The sequence below is a fragment of the Ruditapes philippinarum genome, unplaced genomic scaffold (assembly GCF_026571515.1).
Source record: "Ruditapes philippinarum isolate M1 unplaced genomic scaffold, ASM2657151v2 ctg611_1_1_1_1, whole genome shotgun sequence".
In the NCBI taxonomy this organism is placed as follows: domain Eukaryota; kingdom Metazoa; phylum Mollusca; class Bivalvia; order Venerida; family Veneridae; genus Ruditapes; species Ruditapes philippinarum.
Window position 1 is genome coordinate 346,720 of NW_026863843.1, and position 23,750 is coordinate 370,469.

The 23,750-nt window shown below is 31.0% G+C and overlaps 2 protein-coding genes and 1 non-coding gene across 3 annotated transcripts; 1 reads left to right on the top strand and 2 right to left on the bottom strand.

Annotated features, from left to right (window-relative positions):
* Positions 1-2,123: 2,123 nt before the first annotated feature.
* Positions 2,124-14,344, bottom strand: LOC132723485 (ras-related protein Rab-14). The gene is made up of 9 exons (XM_060708214.1): positions 14,243-14,344; positions 11,736-11,871; positions 9,438-9,483; positions 8,155-8,286; positions 7,120-7,186; positions 5,788-5,875; positions 4,222-4,252; positions 3,735-3,803; positions 2,124-3,053 (listed from the first exon to the last, which is right to left on the bottom strand). Exons 2-9 carry the CDS (start codon positions 11,839-11,841, stop codon positions 2,948-2,950), a joined length of 645 nt encoding a protein of 214 aa, XP_060564197.1. The 5' UTR covers positions 11,842-11,871; positions 14,243-14,344; the 3' UTR covers positions 2,124-2,947.
* A 3,582-nt stretch (positions 14,345-17,926) lies between these two features.
* On the top strand, positions 17,927-18,379 carry LOC132723493 (uncharacterized). Its single transcript, XM_060708222.1, has one exon. The coding sequence runs from the start codon at positions 17,927-17,929 to the stop codon at positions 18,377-18,379; it is 453 nt and encodes a 150-aa protein (XP_060564205.1).
* A 3,879-nt stretch (positions 18,380-22,258) lies between these two features.
* Positions 22,259-22,344, bottom strand: Trnay-gua (transfer RNA tyrosine (anticodon GUA)). Its single transcript is given in 2 exon segments — positions 22,259-22,294; positions 22,308-22,344. It is a non-coding gene; the product is annotated as a tRNA-Tyr (tRNA).
* Positions 22,345-23,750: the final 1,406 nt, after the last annotated feature.

Genomic DNA, 23,750 nt, shown 5'->3' on the forward strand with positions numbered 1-23,750 from the left:
CATTTTTTTAAAACAATGCTACAAAAAAGTTTCATTTGGCACAATATCTTTCATAATTGTTACTTACCCTTACCACCAAGACCCTGTTCTAACATGTAAGGATATGATGGAAAGATGAATTTGTTCCAGTAAATAAACATGCCAACTTACTTTAGAAAACACCTTTATGTTTATGTAATTTATTGTGAAGCAATAGATGGCAGATAGAAAACGCATGGTGCTCACAAATTTACACAGAAATTCACATAATTAAACAGACCAGTGAAGCCTTGTGCTAGCACTTTTGTCAATATACTAGAATAATTCAGCATATCAATTATCATATAAGCATCTACAGGACACAGATGAGTGATAGTAAATTCAACAGAAGCTCATTAATTTTGAAACATAAACCTATGGTGAAGAAATAAACAAAACCTAAAGATAAATGTGGGAATCTGTGAGTACTGACAAAATACATTCCTCTTATTCCAGTTCAACAAGGTCAAAAAATTACCTACTTCAAAACATGTTATTAAAATAAAAGTGCTTCAGCAAAAACATACAATATCATGAAAGAGCTATTTAATGCCATACATTGTATGACACTGTCCATAAAAAGATGACATTTTTATTAAATCATTATGTTGAAAATCAGTCTTGATTTTAGGTAGAGTTAAAAACAGCATGCCTCCAGATTTGTGTAAATTTTTATGTGATCTAATGAATTGTTGTTTGTACAAATAGTTATTTTACCAAACCTAAGACATCATCGACAAAAACACTTTAAATTGCCAAAAAAAATGCATAAGTTTCATATTTTGCATTATGCATTCAAATTTTTGCTTCCAACATGAATAATAAACATTTCTTAAAATTTTCCTCTGTTTTAAAATAATTTGCTCCTACCTTGTACAATATTGCACTTGAAAAATGCGTATAGTCTGTATTTATAAGGTTTTGTTGCATATTAACATTGAAGTATGGTTTTCACTTTAAATATAATCATAATGTGTGATCAAGATCTTTTCTAGAATGAAATCGTAAAAATAACCAATATTTTTACAAGAAACATTTGCCTTCCACTGTAAACAAAGTTAAAGTTCACACTAACACTTCATGTGACATAAAACAGTCTTGTTCTCAAACCCAGAAATTATTTTTGTACAAAAAAGTACTAGGCATCAAATGATATAACTTAGACTAAATTTATCCATTAGTATATACAAGTGGTCCCATATGAAAACACGTCTTGAAAAGCTTATTCTAACATGAAGGAAAACAATATTACTATCTTACATGTATGTAGTTAAAATGTTCTATGCAAAAATATCTGTCACAATTCAAATCTAACACTCACTAATATCACAAGCCCACAGTTGGCCTATCTGCTATGGATTTCTTGAAGAAAACATATTTTCTGAACAAACATGTAAGAGTTATAATATTCGAGTATAGACTTGACCAATGCTAGCTGCAGGCTTGATTATTTTAATGAAAGCTGTAAACTTGTCAAATCACTCTAACATTCCTATGATAAACAGTACTGTTGTTATATGATAATACAATACTATAACCTATGGCAGGTTGAAATACTCTTGATAAAGAAGCCAACCTGTTTACATGATGTCTAGATCTCCTATAGCAACAACGATGCCTAGTTAAACACCTATCACCCTGTTTGTATACACTCTTGTTATCTTATATCATCTTAGGCTCTAGAACTTACTTAGTCTCCTACATAGTCACCATGTGACGAGGCTGTACCATCTTATGTTTTGTATAATTTGATCAGGTGACAATATTTACTACAACCTTTCACAACACACATTATAGCAGCTCCAAACCTATATAATACACTGCTATAAGATGTGCACTAAGTTAAAAATATGCTCATTCAAACACACACATACACGTACATTTACAACATGTTTTCTTTATCAGTCATAAATACAACACCTTATTTGTATGTACATTAATAATTAAACATATAAAATGCATACCCTCAATTCAAAGCACACTTATATTCATCTAGAAACTATTATCAAAGTGACATTAACATGGAATGATGTAATCATAAATTCTCATTCTCAAGAATGAAAATAAACCGTCAATACAGTTTTTTTGTCTTTAGAAACGAACCCCTTAACATAGTGTAATACGTTGGACATGTTCAGTTTTTTTAAAGTAAATATTTGTAGCATATAAATTATATATGTGAACCCTAGGAATATATGTACCTACGTTTGGAGGACACATCAACAGATATAAATGATATTGCTGTTCTGAGATACCAAGGTCTTAATATGTAGATAAAATTCTATTTTACTTCCATTCAAATCATATATCATTAAAAAGTTCTAATCTAGAACATAGTATCTTGATGTCACTTGATGGTTTTAGTAATAAGTATATAGTGACTAGCCCAAACCTGTTGGTTTTAGCACAGAACACAAGAAATTGCAAGCGCTATTAAAACTATTCTATGAAAATAACCTGTAAGTAACTAGCACTTACATTAGTTACATACTAAAATAAAATAGTGTCGCACTGCACAAGAGTAAAAAGTATCTTTCCTATTGTTTTTTATACATTTTCATCACATATTTCTATTCTAGCTACAATACCCCATTTCAATATCATAAAATCTTCATTATTTTCTAGTAACTTTTTAAGATGTTAGTATTTGAATAATCTTTTTCATTTTAGTTTTTTGAATTGTTCACAATATCTCATCAACATCATTGTCTTACCAAATCTTTTAACAATGTAAATTAATTGTTCAAACAAGCCGTAATAAATCAAATTCTTCTTAAAATAAAGTATAACAGAATACAGTCTACCACCTCTGTAACCTGTGTGTGAACAATTTTCCATATATGTCATAACTTGTACACAAGAGTTAGTGTGTAGACATATAGACTGTACAATGTTGAGTATAATGTAAGATAATGTTAGAAGTTTAACATCAACACTGGCACTGTTTCTCCGTTGCCTGCTGGTCAGTATTGAGGGCATTACGAGGAGTGGCTGGTTTATGCTGGACACCGGACTCCGCAGCGTTTAAATCCAAACTGAAATACAAAATGATCTTACATGTAAATATCCCAGAGATCTTTTTTAACGTTTATTTAATTTCTAATGTATGAAGTGTTAAGCAAAGCAAAACTTTTTTGAGAAACGAGTGGTTAAGGTTGTTGAGTTATTTTAGTTCACAATTTTCTCATGGCATATTGTAACAATCAAACCTGTCTTAAGATTTGAACTTTTATTAAAATGCAAAAACAGTTTTGATGTCTTTATCTCAGACAAATAAATTGACAATTTAGAAAAAAAATACTAAGAGTCCAACAAATACCCCCAAGAGTTTCAGATTAAAAAGATTATCAGTAATTTCGTTTGATTACCTTTACTGATTATGAACTTAAGACATTAATCAAGCAAATATTCAAACCAAGTTTCATCACAACTTCTAATGTTGAAAGTGTTTCTCATGTAAACATAATTATGACCATGTAAACTGACTATATATTTCATCAAGAAAAACAATTAGATTGTGTTTTATTTGATTTGCCTAACAACCTATTTCTTTAAAGATCATTATATCTTCATAAATACTTTAAACTTAATTATTTTCATTAAAATAATCTACTTATATGAAAATGCCAACAAAATTCAAGAAATAAATGAGAATTGCAAAAACAATATTCCTTTTTCTAAAGGTTAGAAGAATTAAGAAGCTGCAGACAGCTTACCTGCCATCCTGTATATTTTGGTAAATTTTCTTGGCTGTGTCTAAAAAGGCGTCTTCAACATTGTCACCTCTGAAAATCACAACAAATTTTAATATATCTCACATAAGCAACATTTGTAAATCAACCAGAATAATTTTCAGCAATACAGTTATAGCAATATTTTGAACAGATGTTTGTAGCTCTTATGAAATTTTGAACTAAACATACATGGAAACATTAAAACGAATGATATGCGTCATTTTTATTTTGTTGGTTTATGTGACACTGACACTATAATGGTCATATGGCGACTCTAGAAGTATTGTACATGTACAGCTATTACCGTAACAACTAAAAGCATGAGAAAATTATTGTCAATACCTTCTCTATAATATTTCTTATCATGAGAAAGAAAAAAAGTTCACTATTTTGTAAACAAATTCAAATCAATTTTATAGTTATATTTATTACAATTTTCTTTGTGAATATTACAAATAGAAATACATACGTTTTCGCACTGCACTCCAAAAACATCAAACCTGTAAAATTTAGATAGACTATAAAAGAGGATTCTAATAAATACCTTATACAATATTCTTGTTAGTAAAGGTAAATAAAACTTTAACTTGATTATTTTTTCTTCTACAATTAACTTACTGAAGTCAATAAATCTAAGAAAATAACACTCCTATATCACACCTGAGCAGAACCTTCTTTCCTGAGCTAGCTTGATAGCTTTCTGACATGAAGGAATCTACTATCCCAGACAGAATTTAAAACCCTCAGGTTTGAGTGGCAAGTGACATGAGGTAAGAATCTAAAACCTAAAACTGACTAAATAATAAAGTAAATATGAACACCATAGATCTACTATAATGTAACATTCTGTTATTGAAACTACTTCCTCAAAGAACAAGCAAATTCGTTGAATTTATATCCCCCGCCGAGTACTGGTTATTATTAACACAACAACTGAAGACATAAGGCTTTATTTATATATTAATCATGGCATAAACTGTAAAATTCTTTGAACTTGAAGCCTTGTACCTTCAAACAAGAAGAGATTTTAAGTTTTCACTATATACATATAAGGAAAATCTATGACCCCCTGGAGTGGGGCCAATTTTGACCCCAGGGCTAAAATTTGAACAATTTTGGCAGAAGACCTAAATGTTATATCATATACCAAATATCAAAGCTCTAGGCCTTGTACTGTCAGACAAGATTTTTTAATTTTGCATTTTTGAAACTCCTTTTCTGGCCCCGTGTGACTGATGATTGTGATTGAAAATTACAAAATTTTACTAAGTCAAGGGCAATAACTCTAAAAATACTAAAAATATCTAGACGAAAATACCCAGGTGCACAACTGCACATGCTGATCAACATTCCCATAAAGTTTCGTTGAATTCTAGCCATTAGTTGCAGAGAACTACTCTGGAAACGAAATTCGGACAAAATTTTACTAAGTCAAGGGCAATAACTCTAAAATTACTAAAAATATCCAGACGAAAATACCCAGGTGCACAACTACACATACTGATCAACATTCCTGTAAAGTTTCATGACTCTAGGTCAAATACTTTTTGAGTTACATGCGACACAAGTTGAAAATTACAAAATTTTACTAAGTCAAGGGCAATAACTCTAAAAATACTAAAAATATCCAGACGAAAATACCCAGGTGCACAACTTCACATGCTGATCAACATTCCCATAAAGTTTCGTTGAATTCCAGCCATTAGTTGCAGAGAACTACTCCGGAAACGAAATTCTAAGTCAAGGGCAATAACTCTAAAAATACTAAAAATATCCAGACGAAAATACCCAGGTGCACAACTTCACATGCTGATCAACATTCCCATAAAGTTTCATTGAATTCCAGCCATTAGTTGCAGAGAACTACTCCAGAAACGAAATTCGGACGGACGGATGGACGGACGGACGGACAGACGGACGGACGGAAGGACAACGCCAAAACTATATCCCCCTCCCGATTCCATCAGCGGGGGATAACAAAAAACAAAATTTAAATACAAAATTATATCTTATTATTAATCTATTGATTACAAACCATTTTCATCAGCAAATTGTTTAGCTTCCTCATATGTAACATCTCTTTGTGCTTCTAAATCTGACTTGTTCCCAATCAAAAATATTACCTAAAATCAACAAATAAATCAACTGTTGACATTCTGATATTGATGTCATGCAATGGAAATATTATATATGTATATCATTTAAAACTCCAGCTATCAATATATGTGATAAATTCCCCCGCAAGACTGCTTCAGAAATGAGGAAGTCACTAGTAAAAGAATAACTTGTATAATTTAAATAGAGTTATAGTTGGCGGCAAATAAAGATAGTTGTAGTTCTTTTATGTTGCATTTCCTTCCCCTGTGGTTGACCATTGATGAAGTTTTATTGAATTACTCTGTAATAAGTCCAGATAGAGTTACGGTTCTTCAGCACTGCACTTTCTCTCATTGCGCTTTTTGACCATTGTATGAAGTTGCATTGAATTCCAAACATTAGTTTACAAGTTATGCACTGGACAAGAAAAAGTAACAAAGGGAAATAAATATGTAATTAGTCCAAATAGAGCTATGGTTCTTGCGCATTGCACTTCATCTTACTTCGCTTTACCATTGTATGAAGTTGTACTGAATTCCTAACATTAGTTTTGTTTTCAAGTAATGCACTGGACAAAAAAAAGTTACAAGGGCAATAACTATGTAATTAGTCCAAATAGAGTTATGGTTCTTGGGCACTGCACTTCATTTCACTGCGCTTGACCATTGTATTAAGTTGCAATGAATTCCAACTAGTTATGCTCCAGACAAGGAAAATGCAATGAAAAAGTAACAAAGGAAAACAACTCTATAATTACTTAAGATAGAGTTATGGACCATGTGCACTGCATGTCCTCTTATTGTGCTTGAACATTGTATGAAGTTGGTTTGAATTCCAACCAGTACTTTTCAAGTTATGCTCTGGACATGGAAAAGTATCAAAGGGCAATAAATTTGTAATTAGTTTAAATAGAGTTATGGTTCTTGCGCACTGCACTTCCTCTCAATGTGCTTGGCCATTGTATGAAGTTGTATTGTATTCCAACCATTAGTCTTCAAGTTATGCTCTGGACAAAACACAATGGAAAAGTAACAAACTGCAATAAATCTGTAATTACTTATTATTTAAAAGTAATGTTAACCTTTTCTTTAGATTTACATATAACACACATATTAGAAAAACTTGAAATACTGCTGGTAGCCAAACTGCTGTATTTGATAATAAAATCCCTTCAAATTTTAATGAACTTTCCCAAATTCAAAAGTAGGACCAGTCAATTACACAAATTCAGCAGATTTAAGGTTAAAAAAATATATACATATCTACTTACAGTATTTGGATTAGTTAAATTTCTCGCATCTGTTAACCAGCTACTTAAATGGTTATATGTACTTCTCCTGAAAGAACAAGTTCTCAATTTTATGACAAAGCTAAAATAGGATAACACAAAATAACAATAAGTTGACTCAAAAGGGTCAACAAGGCAAAATACAAATTATTCAGTTATTAATTTCTTTGCAACTGTTTGCCTTTTGGGGAAGTTGACTACTCAACAAAAAGGACACAGTTTCTATAACTTGATAGGGCCATGTGTAAAGATGGAGACAGCTGGGGGGAAATACATGCCACATTTATGTAAACTGTACAAATGAAGTATCAGTGTCTACAGCAGAGATAACTATGTAAAACTGATGTCACAGTTAAGATTACTTACAAGTATCATGGAACTGATTTTGAAGCCAAGTGCTTCCAATATAAAGTCACAGGTTCTAGCAGAGAATGGTACAAATACTGATCAAAATTTTAAATAGGTAACAACCTCAATTATCAAAATGTGTAAAAGGGGACATCTTGGTATAACAAATGCTACAGTTATTTAACTTTGGGAGGATCAAGGTCTTTGTATTGGTATGTGGGTATAGCCTGAAGCCAATGGTACATGTAGAACACAAGTTACATCTAACAAGATGAAATAAGTAAACCATTCCAGTTTTTTAAACTGCATAAAGTTAGAGAAATGGTGAGAAATAGGGTAATGTATCTAAGAAATGTCCCAGGATCACTGTTCTACACTAACAATTGAACAATTGATATTGTTCCCAATTTGTAGTAAAGAATTTTTCTATCTGAAATATCGTTTGGAGAAATAAACCAAGAGAACTTTTTTTTCAATCTAGAATAAAGATGATGGTCTTTGTCATAGTAAGTAAGTAAAGTTTAAAGTCAATGGTAAAAGTAGAACTGAATATCCAACTTGCCAAAATAGATAAACTACCAATAATGAACAAACAATCATGTAAGATGATGCTACATTTATGAAACTAAATGCTTTGAAACTTGTTATTTGATATTTTATTATTCTAACCTGGTTATATCATAGACCATGAGTGCTCCTGCTGCACCTCTATAATAACTTCTTGTGACTGCACGGAATCTCTCTTGTCCTGCAGTATCCCAGATCTGCAACTTTATTTTTTGCCCTGATACTTCAATTATTCTGAAATATATTACATAAATTGAGACAGCGTCAAATTAACTATCTTGTAAATATTCAAATATCACAAGGTCAAATTAACTATCTTGTCAATATTCAAATATCACAGTGTCAAATTGGCTATCTTGTAAATATTCAAATATCACAAGGTCAAATTAACTATCTTGTAAATATTCAAATATCACAAGGTCAAATTAACTATCTTGTAAATATTCAAATATCACAAGGTCAAGTTAACTAACTTGTAAATATTCAAATATCACAAGGTCAAATTAATTATCTTGTAAATATTCAAATATCACACGGTCAAATTAATTATCTTGTAAATATTCAAATATCACACGGTCAAATTAACTATCTTATAAATATTCAAATATCACAAGGTCAAATTAACTATCTTGTAAATATTCAAATATCACAAGGTCAAATTAACTATCTTGTAAATATTAAAATATCACAAGGTCAAATTAATTATCTTGTAAATATTCAAATATCACAAGGTCAAATTAACTATCTTGTAAATATTCAAATATCACAAGGTCAAATTAACTATCTTGTAAATATTCAAATATCACAGTGTCAAATTAACTATCTTGTAAATATTAAAATATCACAAGGTCAAATTAATTATCTTGTAAATATTCAAATATCACAAGGTCAAATTAACTTTCATGTAAATATTCAAATATCACAGTGTCAAATTAACTATCTTGTAAATATTCAAACATCACAGTGTCAAATTGGCTATCTTGTTAATATTCAAATATCACACTAAAAAATGTGTCACACATTCTTAAAGCAACTGGGATAACTTTAACTTTCTTTTTATAATGTTTTAAATATTTGTAATTTAGTTATTTGCATTTTACATTTTCCTACTGAAGTTTGGTAATTATCTGCAAGTGAATAAGTCATTGCTTATATAGTGCTTATATGGAAGAAAGTGAATATAATATTATAGTATTAGTAGTGTATTACTTTTACACTAAAAATATGTATATGGATATAGGTTTTTTCCTAAGCTAACTATTAAGCTTCCAATGGATAGTATTGTTTGGTTTCTTTCCTTTCTTTCACAATCGCACTACTTTATCTCCAAACATTTAATTTCACTGTGATGTTTTTGTCTACTGCAATTGTGACTGGAAACTTACCTAGTACCAAATTCCACACCTATAGTATGAGGACAATCTGCCATAACTGTAATATAAGTAAACTTATATCAATTATCAGGATTACAGGACATGAATAATTCAATTATATGTACATGATAAAATATGCAACAGTTTGCTATATAATGGCATATAATGTCATTACAACAGTTCAAACCCATTACACTACTTTTTTTTTCTACTTCTTACTTAAGCAAGATATTCCTCTTAAATAAAATGTTTTAAAATTCCTTGAGCAATTTGTTGGAACTTGTTTAGTTTCATACTACATGTTGTATGTTTAACATAAAATATTATGACATTATATATTATTTCAAAACTACAAATATTGGACAAATTAAGTATTATCTTATTTTAACAAAATATCATGTTAATTTTATTTTTAGAGCCTTTCCTTCAATAACAAATACAGCAGTATTTGACTCTTGATTTTACCTCCTCATGCTGAGTCAATATAACATGCTTCCAACACCCCTCTAAAGAATATAATTATCCCCCTAAACTGATATCAAAAATGACCAAATGATTTTTTTGTATTAAATATAAGAAAGACAAAAAGATAATTTATGGGTCTTGCCCAGCCACCTACATGATTGGGTCACTATGACCTTAAAGAAATAAGTAAAGTTTTAGGTGAATACATTCAAATGAAATGTTATTGAAGTTATAAACATATATCCATTGTACTTCAGTGATTGTTGTTGTGGTTTAATAAAACTGTAACATGTATACATGTACCTGTTACAGTATTGATAAGAAAATTGTAATGTCTATGTGACATATTTACATTGGACAAGGGACAATACTCTTGCTTTACTGTTGGATTTTATAATTTAGCAAAGGGAGACAAATCCGTCAGTCTTGTCTGATACCTTTCAAGGGAGACTACTCTATTGGTTTTAACTGATTTTATCTTGTGTTTACATTGGTCAGTATTCTAAGAATTGGTTCACAGATCAATGGTTTTAAGCTATTTTTATGTCATGTGATTTCTTGGTGGGAAAAAGTCATTGTGTCTTTGTTATGTTGTAAAGGAGAGGTTAGAAAAATTAGTGTTTGTGGTCAAGTTCTTTATTACCTAAGTTGTTAACAGTCACTGGTGTGATAGTCAGAGAGGTAATAATTAGATTGATGTACTGCACTCATCCCTCAGATGGTAAGTTACATGTGTGATGTATTGTGTATTGTTTAAAAGGTAAAATATGTTAATTGTGTGTATAATTCCATAAGCTATGATATTATATTTAAAGGACTGTTGTTGAGGGTAAAGAACTGAATTGGCCACTAGACATGTAATTGATTATGTAAGATATGATAATAATTAATGCATTGTTTCTACTTTATTTTACTTTATATTTACATATTGTTATATACTTATTTCAGAGTGTTGTTGGTTTGTACCTACAGAATCTACTTGTTTGATGTGATCAGTATATAAACAGGATAGAACTTTACAGCTGTTTGTTGATTTGATTTTAACAATCCCGAACTCATTTGACCCTTAGGGGCTCGGATAATTATATTTATATTGCGCCGAACCACCCCTATTACACATATGATACAGGAAATTATTGTACAATAGTATACCTAATATGACTAATGTCTTAACAGATAAAAATGTTCACAAAATGTTTACCCTGCAAACTGTTTTTAACTATTTACAAATGCTATCTTAGTCTATAGTGGCTATTCATATACAATTCAGCATGTAGGTTAGTGCTAGGAACAGATCAATACTGTATGTTGTTAATTCATGACAATAATCTAATTAATTCAATGAGAGATTAAACAATTGTCTAAAAAGCTGTCACACTACAATGTTAACAGTTATTCCTTCAATACATGTATATCTACAATCCTTAATATTTAAAATGATTGAATTTTATCCTACTGATTAACTTCATTAAAACATGATATATATCAGTTTAACAACAACAACAACAACAACATGTAAGAATTATAGTTTTATCACTCTTTTTGGCATAACATTTCATGTATTATATTTACTAACATGTGCTGTTACGACATGCATGTACTTACATACATACTTACTGGGGGCATGGCTGAGTGGTTAACATGTTGCACAAATAATAAGCCTAAAGATTGTTGGCTGAGTTGGATCAAACCCTGTTAGGGGCAAGACATTGTTTTCATGAGAAAGAACCTTAACACTCATTGCCAAGTAGTTGAAGTACTAGCTGGTTCCAGGAACAGATCTGAGAGTGTTTCAAAATAGCTTCCAACACAATCAAACTAAAACAAATTACTTAATTTACTTACATTTTTTCTCTGTAAACTGATGTAATAAACATGATTTTCCAACTCCCATATCCCCGATGATGATATATTTAAATATATATGAGTAGTTATACGGGCCTGCAGCCATCTTGTAGCTGCTTATATTTCACACAACTACCTGAAATATAAAACAAAACAAAAATATAAAATTGATGAATTTAAAATTTTACTACAAGTCAGACTGTCTTCAAGTACAATTTCCTATTTTATTTTGAAATAAAATAATACCAAGTTGAAGTAATGGTAACAACACCATGTAACTGTAGCTGGCCCAGGATCTAAATTAAAATAATATTGCAACTAGAAATGTGTCCCCCAACTTCATTTGCCAGTCACAGAACTTTGCATTTTACATACTTACATATATTTCATAAAGCACAAGTGATATATTAATAATTAAAATTTACAACTTTGTGACTTTATTTGTCAATGAATTCCTGACAAAGTACCAGTAAGTAAGAGTAACTGTTTTTTGATATGAAGATTACTGTTTCTAGTTTTTTCTCTTTATTTTAAAATGTCTGTATGAGAAGGATGAAAAGCAAAGTTGGGGAGGTAAGGTTGAGCATAAGCAGATTAAAAACAATGATGTTTTACTTTCTTGAGTCATTAGAGGCTGAGCATATTAAAGTGTTAATACTGCTAAATGCCGTAAATGGTGCTTCTTTGTATTTTTTAAAATGAACCTTTAAAGATCAGCCCATATTCAACTCCAAGTATTTTAGAGTATCTTAATAAGTATCAAAGATACACATTCCTTTGGCTTCAAACAAAGTAAAAAACAAACAGCAATTACAAATCTCTCAAACTTCAGCATTGTCAGATAAAAGAAAAATCGCCAGATAGTGATACCTCAACAATGAATCATTACTGTATCATAGCAATAATCATGATTCAGAGATTTTTTGTTTGATTTGGGTTTACGTCACTCCGACACAGTGTAGGTCATATGGCGACGTTCCAGCTTTACTGGTGGAGGAATACCTCAGGTGCCCTTCTGTGCAGTATTCCAGGCACGAACGGGCACCTGAGTAGAACCACCGACGTTCCGTAAGCTAGCTTGATAGCTTCCTCACATGAAAGAATCCAAAGTCCCTGTCGGGATCATGATTCAGAGATATATCAATAATATATGACCATCTCAAGCAATTACGTGTTATCAAAATCATTGGACACTAAGACTTAAATATGATTTTTAGCCACGGGAGTCAATATGGCTAGTTGACTATCCAGTATCCTTGACTTTCATTTTAGAGCTAGATTACACTTTGTAATTTTATTACATATAATTTCTGAAATCAGAATATGTACATATATGTAGAAAGTGTTGTATCAGTGACTGTGAATTTAGCATTATACAACCTACAGTACTATAGGTTTTCAGCGTCAGGAGTGATAACACATTTATATCTTTTTTCCTGCTGTCTTTTGGATTTCTTCACTGATTTATTAAACACCTGAATAATATCAAGTGCTTTCACCTAAGTGGGCGACTAAAGAACATCTTTATCATCTTATTTACTTTAGGCTCGTACACAAATATTTTTTTTAAATATTCTGCCGAGTTAACCTTTTATCAAGCAAAATTCTCTTCCTCTAGAGTATATACGGTATATACTCTAGAGGAAGAGGAAGGTATTACCCCCAAGCCCATTTCTTAAAAATATTCCCCTCAATGTTGTTTTGTTGAGATTCATTTTATGACGTCATAAACATTTCAATGTAGTTTGAAATAATATTGGTATTCTAATTTATATCATAATTTGACTTTTTTTAGCAATTAATTAGTAGCATGGGAGCAATCCCATTCCCATACATAGATATGTACTTGGTAAGGATCATATGGTAAGCACAGATACTGATGTAAGTTATAACAGTAACGTTTAGATGAATAGCATCAGCACCCACTAAATATAGTTGTCATATATGATGTATATGCTTGCCTTAGTGGTAATTATCTTGGTGGCAAGGGTACTGAGGTAATAATTTGAGAGAAAAGGAAAATAGATTTTATAATGACACAATTTTCCCTGCCACCATCCCCCTAAACGTGGGACAAAAACACTGGTCACTTATGATGAACCATCTTTTTATATTTTGGAATCTATACAAATGGATTATGAGTGAAATAACAAGGGTTGAGGTGAATCATCTTGCCACTTTCTAGAAAATTAGGTTTTGATAGATCTACATTCAAAAATTTATTATTTACATTAAACAATGACACACATGACATTATGAATACAATAAAGTTAATTTGTACTTTTATTCTATTAACGCCTTATCATGACAACTATTTCGGCTTTTCTCCTCACATGACGAATAAATTTTTGGACGAAAATTTCTTAGACTTCCGTGTAAACATCAGGAATTTTATCAATTTAAACTAAGATATAAAAGGAATGAGCACAAGACAATTTTCATATAAGAAAGAAAATGTATTTCTATCGCTTTCGATTACTACGGCGGTATAATAACCACGTTTTTACCTTCCAAAGTATTGAAATTTCTATTAGGTTTGTATTGGCCAGGTCAACCACCAATATGGCTGTCAAATGACGTCACTGGGGCGCTGCAAAGGGAGGTAATTATACGGTGTCGTCAAAATTACAACCTTAGGCCTAAGGACACTAAATTAATATTTTTTTTTATTTATTACAAATTTACGTCTCGATTGGACAGCCGGTTGTTAACAAAGTTACAAACAATATGAAAGTGCAACCATTTTGGTGAATTTCAGGTGACTAACATTTATAGTCTTTCATACGGGAACTGTGAATGGTATTAACAAGTTACTTGATGCCACATATACACCTGTACACATTTTAATAATATCAATGCATATTGCCGGCTCGCCACGGCGAGCCGGTATTACGTTAGGATTTTACTGAGAAACAACCTAAAACTCCGAAACCATCCAAAAATTTAATTGAAGCTTTGCTTCCAGCTTTCTACAAAATTTATCTATCAGGGCTAGGATCCAAAATTATTTAGCCAATCAAATTTGATCTCATATAGCGTCAAAAAACCTTCAATTTTCACGCCATTTTTAAAAAGCAGCAAGTATTGTTTTGAGCGCAAAGATATAATGATGATTAAAATGTTTGTTTTCATGGATTCTTTTCAATAAATCATATTTACATTGACTTTTGATTTAGCGATTTCACCAGTCCTGTTTACTTTGTAGTAAGTTTTCGTTTGGTTAATTAACATGAACGACATCTGGTTCTGTGCATTTTTTTCTTTTTCCTTTTTTTCCGGTCATTTCATCCCTTCCGGTATATAGTGTATGTATTTACTGGCCGGGATCCGGGACGCCCGGGATCCGGGATCGTATAAGATAATAGAAGAAAATACTAATAAACTATATATGTGTTGATAATAGTCGTAATGAAAGGCCATTAAACGTTAAGTTTTTTTTTATTGTATGTAATGAAAGTTAAATTGATTTAACTTAGGATATAGATATATTTAGAGCTATTTATTAACAAAATCACAATACTTATAATTATATGCCTAATTAATTGGAAAAATCAAAGACTATATTCTTGAATTGGTCAAATCCCGGGATCCCTATATGTTTTAATACGATCCCAGCTTTTCTGAAAACAATATTCTTGAACTGTCCAATTCCTGGGATCTCTTTATTTTTTAATATGATCCCGGCTTTTCTGAAAACTATATTCTTAAACTGGTCAATTTCCGGGATCCTATTTTTTTAATAGGATCCCGGCTTTTCTGGCTGAATTGATTGACAACTTGTGTTTACTTTAGAACTATTATAGAAGTCGGTGTAAAAAGCTCATCAGAGCTTATGTTTATTGTTGATGTATCCGACTTGTAAATAAAATTTACTTGACTTGACTTGTATTTGTCACTTATTCCAATACTAAATAACATATTACAACTTAACTTCGTATAAAGAGACATTTTTATGAATTCTACTTATCTATTTTTTTCTGGTCAAGGTCAACAGGCCATATAGTAAATGTGCATAGACATAGGGACTTCATTCTATCTGTTTACATGCATCTTCATATATACTCATATTCCTCTTTGTTAAACTGAGAGAACTGGCTTCCTTAACTTTATATGTCACTTTTATTTTGATGTTCGCTGAAGTCTTTTCAGCTAACAGAACTGTCATTTTTACATTTAAACACGCCCCTGGAAAGAAATTACGAAGCGAGTCGCTACTAGCTTTTTTAAAAGCTAACCTTGTTTGATCTATGTTATAGGCCTAATCACAATACTGTTTGATATTTTACGACAACAATGAAATATTTGAATTTATGTCTTTCTTTCAATTTCATGTGTGAGATGTCAATATTCAAGTTGCGGACTATGGACGACCATTTATAAAAGTTTCTTTTATTGTTTTGTCATTTCATTGTTTACTTTATTTTTTTTATATAAATCTGAGAGAATGAGATACATTTGCAATACCTATTTTCCCCGACAAAATCATCATCGATTGATACAGCAAAGACTATCTGGAATCATGGGAATACGCGTATTATCATTTGTAAATTTGCTTAAAGGTATAATCATATTTAAAAAAAAAAACATTGAGAAAGGATGGTCCCTCGAAAGCATTAATTTTATCATACCAAAATAACATGAAAATTGCAGACTCGGTTTGATTGAATCTGTACAAGTGGGTTAATGAAAAGTGCAACATTCCTCACGCCCGTCTTAAAACATGCAATTGATTTTGTTAAGTTTTGTTGAGTTTATAACTTTATATTATAATTATACATAGGTGTATAGGTATATAGGTGATATCTTGCATACATGATACATGTATATGTTTTTACATCAGAGGTGAATTACGCATCATCCACCAGTATATGTATTATAAAGATTCGTCAGTAATAATAAAAAGAAGAGCCACTGGTGAATACTAGTATCCAATATATTTTTGACAATCTTTTGTTTCATTAATAATTTACGACAGAATTTTACTCATCTGTAGTATCCATACAATATATGATGGACACTGTTATGTCGTACTATGATCCGAATAAAGAACTCGAACTCACCGTTGATGCAAGTGGTGTAGGAGTCGCTGGAATATTGAGCCAGGATAATAAGATATAGAGGATTTTCATGTTTTTTCTATAAATACATGATTTATTTTCATCGAGTGGTATGAAAATAAATATTTCATGAGTGGCGGTAGCCACGAGTGAAATATGATAATTTTCATGCCACAAGATGAAAATAAATCATGCATTTATAGAAAAAACTTGAATTTTCTGTTTATTATATACATTTTTCTTTTTTTTTTTGCGATAAAATTTGAAAGACTTTCCATTAAATTTTGTGTACTGGCAGAATTTAAAAGAAAGTAGTTTTGCGAGACACCAGTGAAAATACGGAAAATATGTTTCACTGCAGTGAAAAATAAATTTTTACAGTGAAAATACGGAAAATGAAAATATGCATTTTATTTCATCAATATTTCTCAATATTTCATTTATAAGTATATAATAAAATAGCTTACTCAAGCAATTAAAGATTTGACACCAGTTCAACAACGTTATTCTCAGTCAGAAAGAGAATGCTATGGACTCGTTGTGTCGAATGTATCTGTATGGAAAACCGTTCAAACTGATTACAGATGCCAAGTGTCTTTGAAGCAATCTTCAATCATCCAAAATCGAATCAGCCACTGAGATTCGAAAGGTGGAGACTTCGACTTGTAGATTATGATTTCCATGTACAGTACAAGAAAGGTTCTGAAAACCCTGCAGATTTTATGAGTCGACATCCTCTTGAAAATACAGCAGAAGAAGACACTATTCAGTCAATTTTAGCTGAACAATACGTGCAATTTGTATCTGAATGTGCCGTACCCAAAGCTATGACGTTAAATGAAATAGCATCCGCGACAACAGAAGATAAATTGTTGCCTACAGTGATAGAATCTGTTAAAACAAATAAATGGAATAAAGAAATGCGCAAGAAAAACAAAAACTATGAACTTTTCTTCAGAATTCAGTGGTCCATATTGGACACCATACAGTTCTTTTAAGTGGCACCTAAAAACATGCATCAGAAGGTCATTGACATTGCCCACGAGTCACATAGCGGATTAGTGAAAACAAAACAATTGTTTATTTTACGCGAAAAAGTTTGGTTAACTCTTATTGAATACAGTGAAATCTTGTATGACTTGTATAAGCATTGATCCACGAAATACAACAGAACCAATGAAGTTGTGCAGCCTACCAACACGAATTTGGGATGAAATCAGCGTTGATTTCTATGGACCCATTCCAAACTCACACGTATATCTTATGGTAGTGATTGATGACTACAATAAGTATCCGTTTGTAGAAACATTGCAAAATATTACAGCCGCAACAGTCATACCGAGGCAGAGAAATATTTTCTCTATGTTTGGGACAGTATCAGTTGTAAGAACCGATAACGGATCTCCATTCCAAGGACGCGAATTTGCCAATTTCGCCTCAAAAATGGGATGTAAACACAGATTACATCCTGAAGCAAATGGAATCGCAGAACGTTTCATGAAAACGCTGACAAAAAGTGTTCTTGCTTCACATGTTCAAGAAAGAACTCAATACGTTCCTAATGAATTATCGTTCCGTTCCACATAGTAGTACCGTTGTTCCGCCAAGTACTTGAATGTTTGGTAGAAATATTCACACCAAGTGACCAGAATTTCGACCAAAGAAACCAGACAAATACGTATACTAAGAACACGCGACAAAATTTATCGTTAATCGTTAAATCGTTAATTTGGTCAAATACTGGAGTCGTAATTTTGTAGTACAGTATACTCTAGTGATTCATTCTGTGTTATTTCATTCATAAAACAATGGAATTGTTAACAACGTAATCAGAACATAATGGAAATTATATTAAAAGCAGACCAAATGGGAAATACCAATTAACTTATAATTTGACAGCCAGAGACATTACAGACTTGTCACCCAGTGATAATTACACTTTGGATATCATATAACTTTGTTTTGCTTTGATAACTTTTCACATTAATAACAGACCTACTTGATAACATTTTGTTTAGAGCATGAGAACTTTTAGAATTGATGACATAAACGAAATGACATTTTAATGTTTTATTATTTCAAGATGATTAGATTTTAAGTATAGGTTAGTGTTTAATAATATGTATTAACAAAAATAAATGGTCAAGCCTGCCGCAGACAGGCGACCAATTATTTTTGTTAATGCATATTATTAAACATTAACCTATTTAATGATCAACATTATTTTTTCAACCAAAAACAAGGCATTTCACTAAATCACCGATTGCTCCGCCCTTTCGCTCTACAAGCTGTCTACACCTTGTCAAGTTTCTAACATATCACATTAGATAAGCTAAATAAATGGCCCTATCAACAAATAATCAGGCACATTTTTTACTGAAATGTCACAGAATTTATACCTTTATCTACAGTAAGACTATCATGCTGGGAGTAAAATGATCCAATTCGGTAAAAACAATGGAGTTAATGAAATGTGTACATCCTTTATAAATAAATGGAAATGTGAGAAAATACATTAGATTAATAATTTATACAAATTCGTTATCAGCTTTAAGTTATTCACTAACATTTAAAATCCCTATTGATTTGCTCATTTGAAAAACAGTTTTTCTGTGTGTCAATCTAGGTTTACAGGTGGAGGGGGTCCATTTACAATGAGTTTTCCAGCACAAAAATGTAATCATTGTATTCTTAATATCAATGATTGTTAATGCAGTTCATTCCTATCAAGTGAAAAAAAAAATGTTTTGGAAAGTATAAAGTTTAAAACACTCAGCAATTTATAACAGACATTTTTCTTAGATTTAAAAGGATATAAAAAAGTTACTATGTTATCATTTGTCTCTGCGTGCCCAACATGTATTATCTATGTAATAAATTAATTGATTGTATCCTCACATTTAGAAACTAATTTTTTTCATGTTGGCATTGTTTTGCTAAGTTGACATTTTATAAATCATAGTGTAAACCATACCTCTCACTACTCCCTCATATAATGCGTTATTGAAATTTGTTAGACTGCGGTTAGACGACAGATTAAGTGAATTTTATTTAGTTAGTACACATTAACCAAAGTTAGACTAAGCAGAAATTTGAAAAATACTACAATGTGATTGGACAAAAAATAATGTTGATCATTAATACATGAAGAAAAGATGGGACTATCAAAGATTTTAATGTAGATTGATGAAACAGTTTTCATACAAATTTTATGTACTATCATCTATAAATTTCATAGTATTAATTTCAGAAATTGATTTTTAATTTTATGAAGAATAGATTCATACAATATAATTATGAGGATGTAGATATATGTATCATGTTACACTGTATTAGCCTCTTAAAATACCAAGTAAAGTGTACAATAGTCGACATAATTATAAAACATACACTGTATTACTCTCTGGGTTCTCGGGCCCCCAAGGACATATACAAATGTAGCAGATATTACATAATCATTCTTTCATGACATAGCATTTAATAGAAAGTTATATTAATTTATTAATAATTTACAGTCATTTAAAAACAGGTGCTTTAAAAGCTGTATACGAGACATTTGAAGCAAAACGCTAATACGTACTATACGACAGGAGTGAATGATATGATATTACAAATGACATATTTTTAGCAAAAACTGACGGGGATAACATTTTTATCATTTTTTGATCGTATCAAAATCGCACGGTCTGTCCTTCCTGGTCATGTAATGTCCTTTGCAATCAATTGAACACGGTTTGAAGAATTCTATTATTTCTCTTATTTACACCATATATATTAACACATTTAAACCATAATTTTAAAACATATGTATATATTAATATATTTGTTGTAAACAACATTTATGATAATTATTGAAATGTTTCAAGTATTTCCATTTTGATGAATACGTAAATAATCGGCAGTGGAAGTCCTTTCCGATCAGGGATCAGGGAAGCTAAGAAATGAATGCAGACAAACATGTAGTTATAATGTGTAGTAAGCAAGTCTACAAGATAGATTAAACCACGCCTTTAATATCAAATATCGTCATTGTTTACTTGATGTTTGGGAGTTTATGAGCAACACATACAATAAAATATATAAACCATCCTTCGGGTCTTGTTTAGTTTGTGTATATAGAAAATATAAATGTTACATTGGCGACGAGGATCTGATATAAAAAAAAAACACTGTGGATTAATCTAAACTGACTCTGTGAAAAAAAGCAGATTTGAAAATGGAAAATTTACCAAATTCGATGTTTTTGCTGATGAAAATTCTCTGGGAGTACGATGGGAAAAGTATTTAGATAAATTAGAAAACTTATTTGTTGGACTGGGAATAAACACTAGAAAAAGAAAAAAAGCACATTTGCTTCATTATGCAGGAGATGACGTTTACTATATCTATGATACATTGAATTGAAAACTACGATGAAAGAAAAATTGGATTAGCAACATACTTTAAGCCAAGAAAAAACACACAATTCGAAATATTCGAATTTTGTAATATGAAGCAGTTGCATTGGGAATCTATCGACCAGTTTGCAACAAGATTACGTCAGAAAGCTAAGAATTGTGAATTTTCAGACTTTGACTCAGAAATTAGAAGCCAGATCATACAGGGTGTTGTTTGAAACAGCGTTTGACCCTACCCCCAGAATACTCATCCAAACATAGACGAAAAGAAATCACACGGGACGTTTCCAAGTTTAGATATGTTCATGAAGATCAGGAGCCGGTGCAGACGAAACCTGCAGATAATACATCTTTACCTAGAAATAGGCCACAGAGGAAACGCCGACCGCCGAGACGTTATGAAAATTAAAAAAAAAGAAAATGGTTTAATCAATGATACCGTTTCTCGTTACAGCTATAAGGGTTAATGACTCCAATGTTTGGGCCATTATAATGCTGCTAGCTATCATAGCAGTGTATCATTTATATCCGCTTGCTGGATTTATTAATCTTAGGAGAAAATGACAGCGTATGTGAGAACATTCTTTTATTCGTTAAATTTATACTTTTGGTTTTTATTAAATTACCTTAATAATTGGTTCTTGTGCGGTGGAACGGAAAAACAAATTATTCTCTTGATAACAATGCTAGCTAGTTGTTTGAACAAATTTTGTGATTATAATGTAATTTGTTTGATATGTGACATTACGAAAAATAGAAAAAGATATGACAATAAACAATAAGATAATATTTATCAAAGAGATGCCCAGTAAATCGCATTGGTTAACTTTTGCTGAAAAGGGAGAAGAGTTTATAACAATAGACTTGCTATATAGCTTATTTCATACCAAAAAAAATTTATTACCATATGTTGCACATTTAACTTTAAATTTTTGATGATTTAAGTTTATTGATTTAATTGATGAGTTCTAGGAGGATGTAGTGAGCAAGTCTACAAGATAGATTAAGCCACGCCTTTAATATCAAATATCGATATTGTTATTGTCCAGCATGAAAATAAAAAAAAGAGTCCCGCGAACCGGATTCGAACCAGTGACCTAAGGATAACAGCTCTACCACTACAGTCCTCCGCTCTACCAACTGAGCTATCACGGGAAGTTGCAATATAGGTTTTTATCATTATACATAACATAATTATTAAATTGTGCAGACAAGGGGAACAACTCGAATAAAATCATTTACTTAAGTTGATACGGGGTATGTTACCTTACTTTGCCAGTTAGTTTAACAATATACAAAATGTTGTGTAAAATTTTTTGTAACATTCATCAGCTTGCCTAAGAGATTAATAGAATCATGTTAAAGGACTATTTAGGAACCTTAACAATAGTAAAACAGTATATGCCATCAGTCCTTATATCATGTTGTACATTTCATTCTGCAACTTTTCTATGTTGATGTATACAATTTTCAGTTTATTTTTATTCAAAAAGTAGGAATAGTAGGAATATTTGTAAAAACAGTAGAAGTATGGCAAAAAAAGTAGGAAAGTAGGCAAAAGTAGGACTACTTTCAAGCCTGTATAATAAGTGTTACAATGGCTTTAATATTTGACCTAAAATGACATTAAATAAAAAGGGGTAATCTAAAAGGCTTTTGTCAATGTTTTTTTTTCTAAAAAATATATAACATTCAATCCACAGAGGAAATCAAACCATTATCTTTTTCATAGAATTTCAAGTTCCATTAAAAAAAAAACCCCAAAAAAAAAAACAAAAAAAAAAACAAAAACCTACAACACAATTTATTTCATCAGAGATGTAGATAACTATCTTACTATCTTGTATCTATGTCTCTGATTACATGAACTTTTCAAGGTATTGAATGAACATAAGAACGGATGGGAGGCGTTTTTCCCGACCAGTGCATGTATTACAATAGTAGATCCACTTCTCATATGTTGCTGTTTTAATTAAAGTTATTTTTTTCTGACAACATAAATATGTATAATATGTATATAATTAATAATAGAAAAAGCATATTATTAAATGATAAAACCTTTACTGAATGAATGGAATAAACCAAACGAATATTATCGTTACTATTGGTTATTTGATAGAATTTCAAGTTTCTGTGCTATAACTTATCTAATTTTAATATTTCACCTTTGTGAAGAAAAGAATATTTAAATTATTTATATCAGAGTATACTACATTAATTGACACTGTTGTTTTAATTGACACTGTGATTTACATATAATTAACATACACACACAAAACTTGATATTTCATCAATATTGAATAATGTACTTTAATGAGGAAGTCCACGTCGCTACAGAAAAACATACCAAAATTGTGCGTACAGTTGGTTTATCAAACCAAATATTAGGCGTTCAGTAAGAAAAATGGAAATATTGTATATATTGTCGGATAGATATGGAGAACTACTCTTGTATATCGTTTTGTTATAAAAAATAAACATGTTGGGACTTAAACTAATAGAACATCTCGTTTTAAAACTACTGATACATTATTCGTTTGTATGTGCATATCAGGTTGGCG

Bases quoted from the DNA above. Each gene is read 5' to 3' on its own strand.
- LOC132723493 (XM_060708222.1), top strand. From the start codon at position 17,927: ATGACTTGTATAAGCATTGATCCACGAAATACAACAGAACCAATGAAG.
- LOC132723485 (XM_060708214.1), bottom strand. From the start codon at position 11,841: ATGGCTGCAGGCCCGTATAACTACTCATATATATTTAAATATATCATC. The intron at 9,484-11,735 runs GTAAGTAAATTA...CTTATATTACAG, and splicing joins TCAGTTTACAGAGAAAAAAT to TTATGGCAGATTGTCCTCAT. The intron at 4,253-5,787 runs GTTTGTAATCAA...TAAATTTTACAG, and splicing joins ACAATTTGCTGATGAAAATG to GTTTGATGTTTTTGGAGTGC.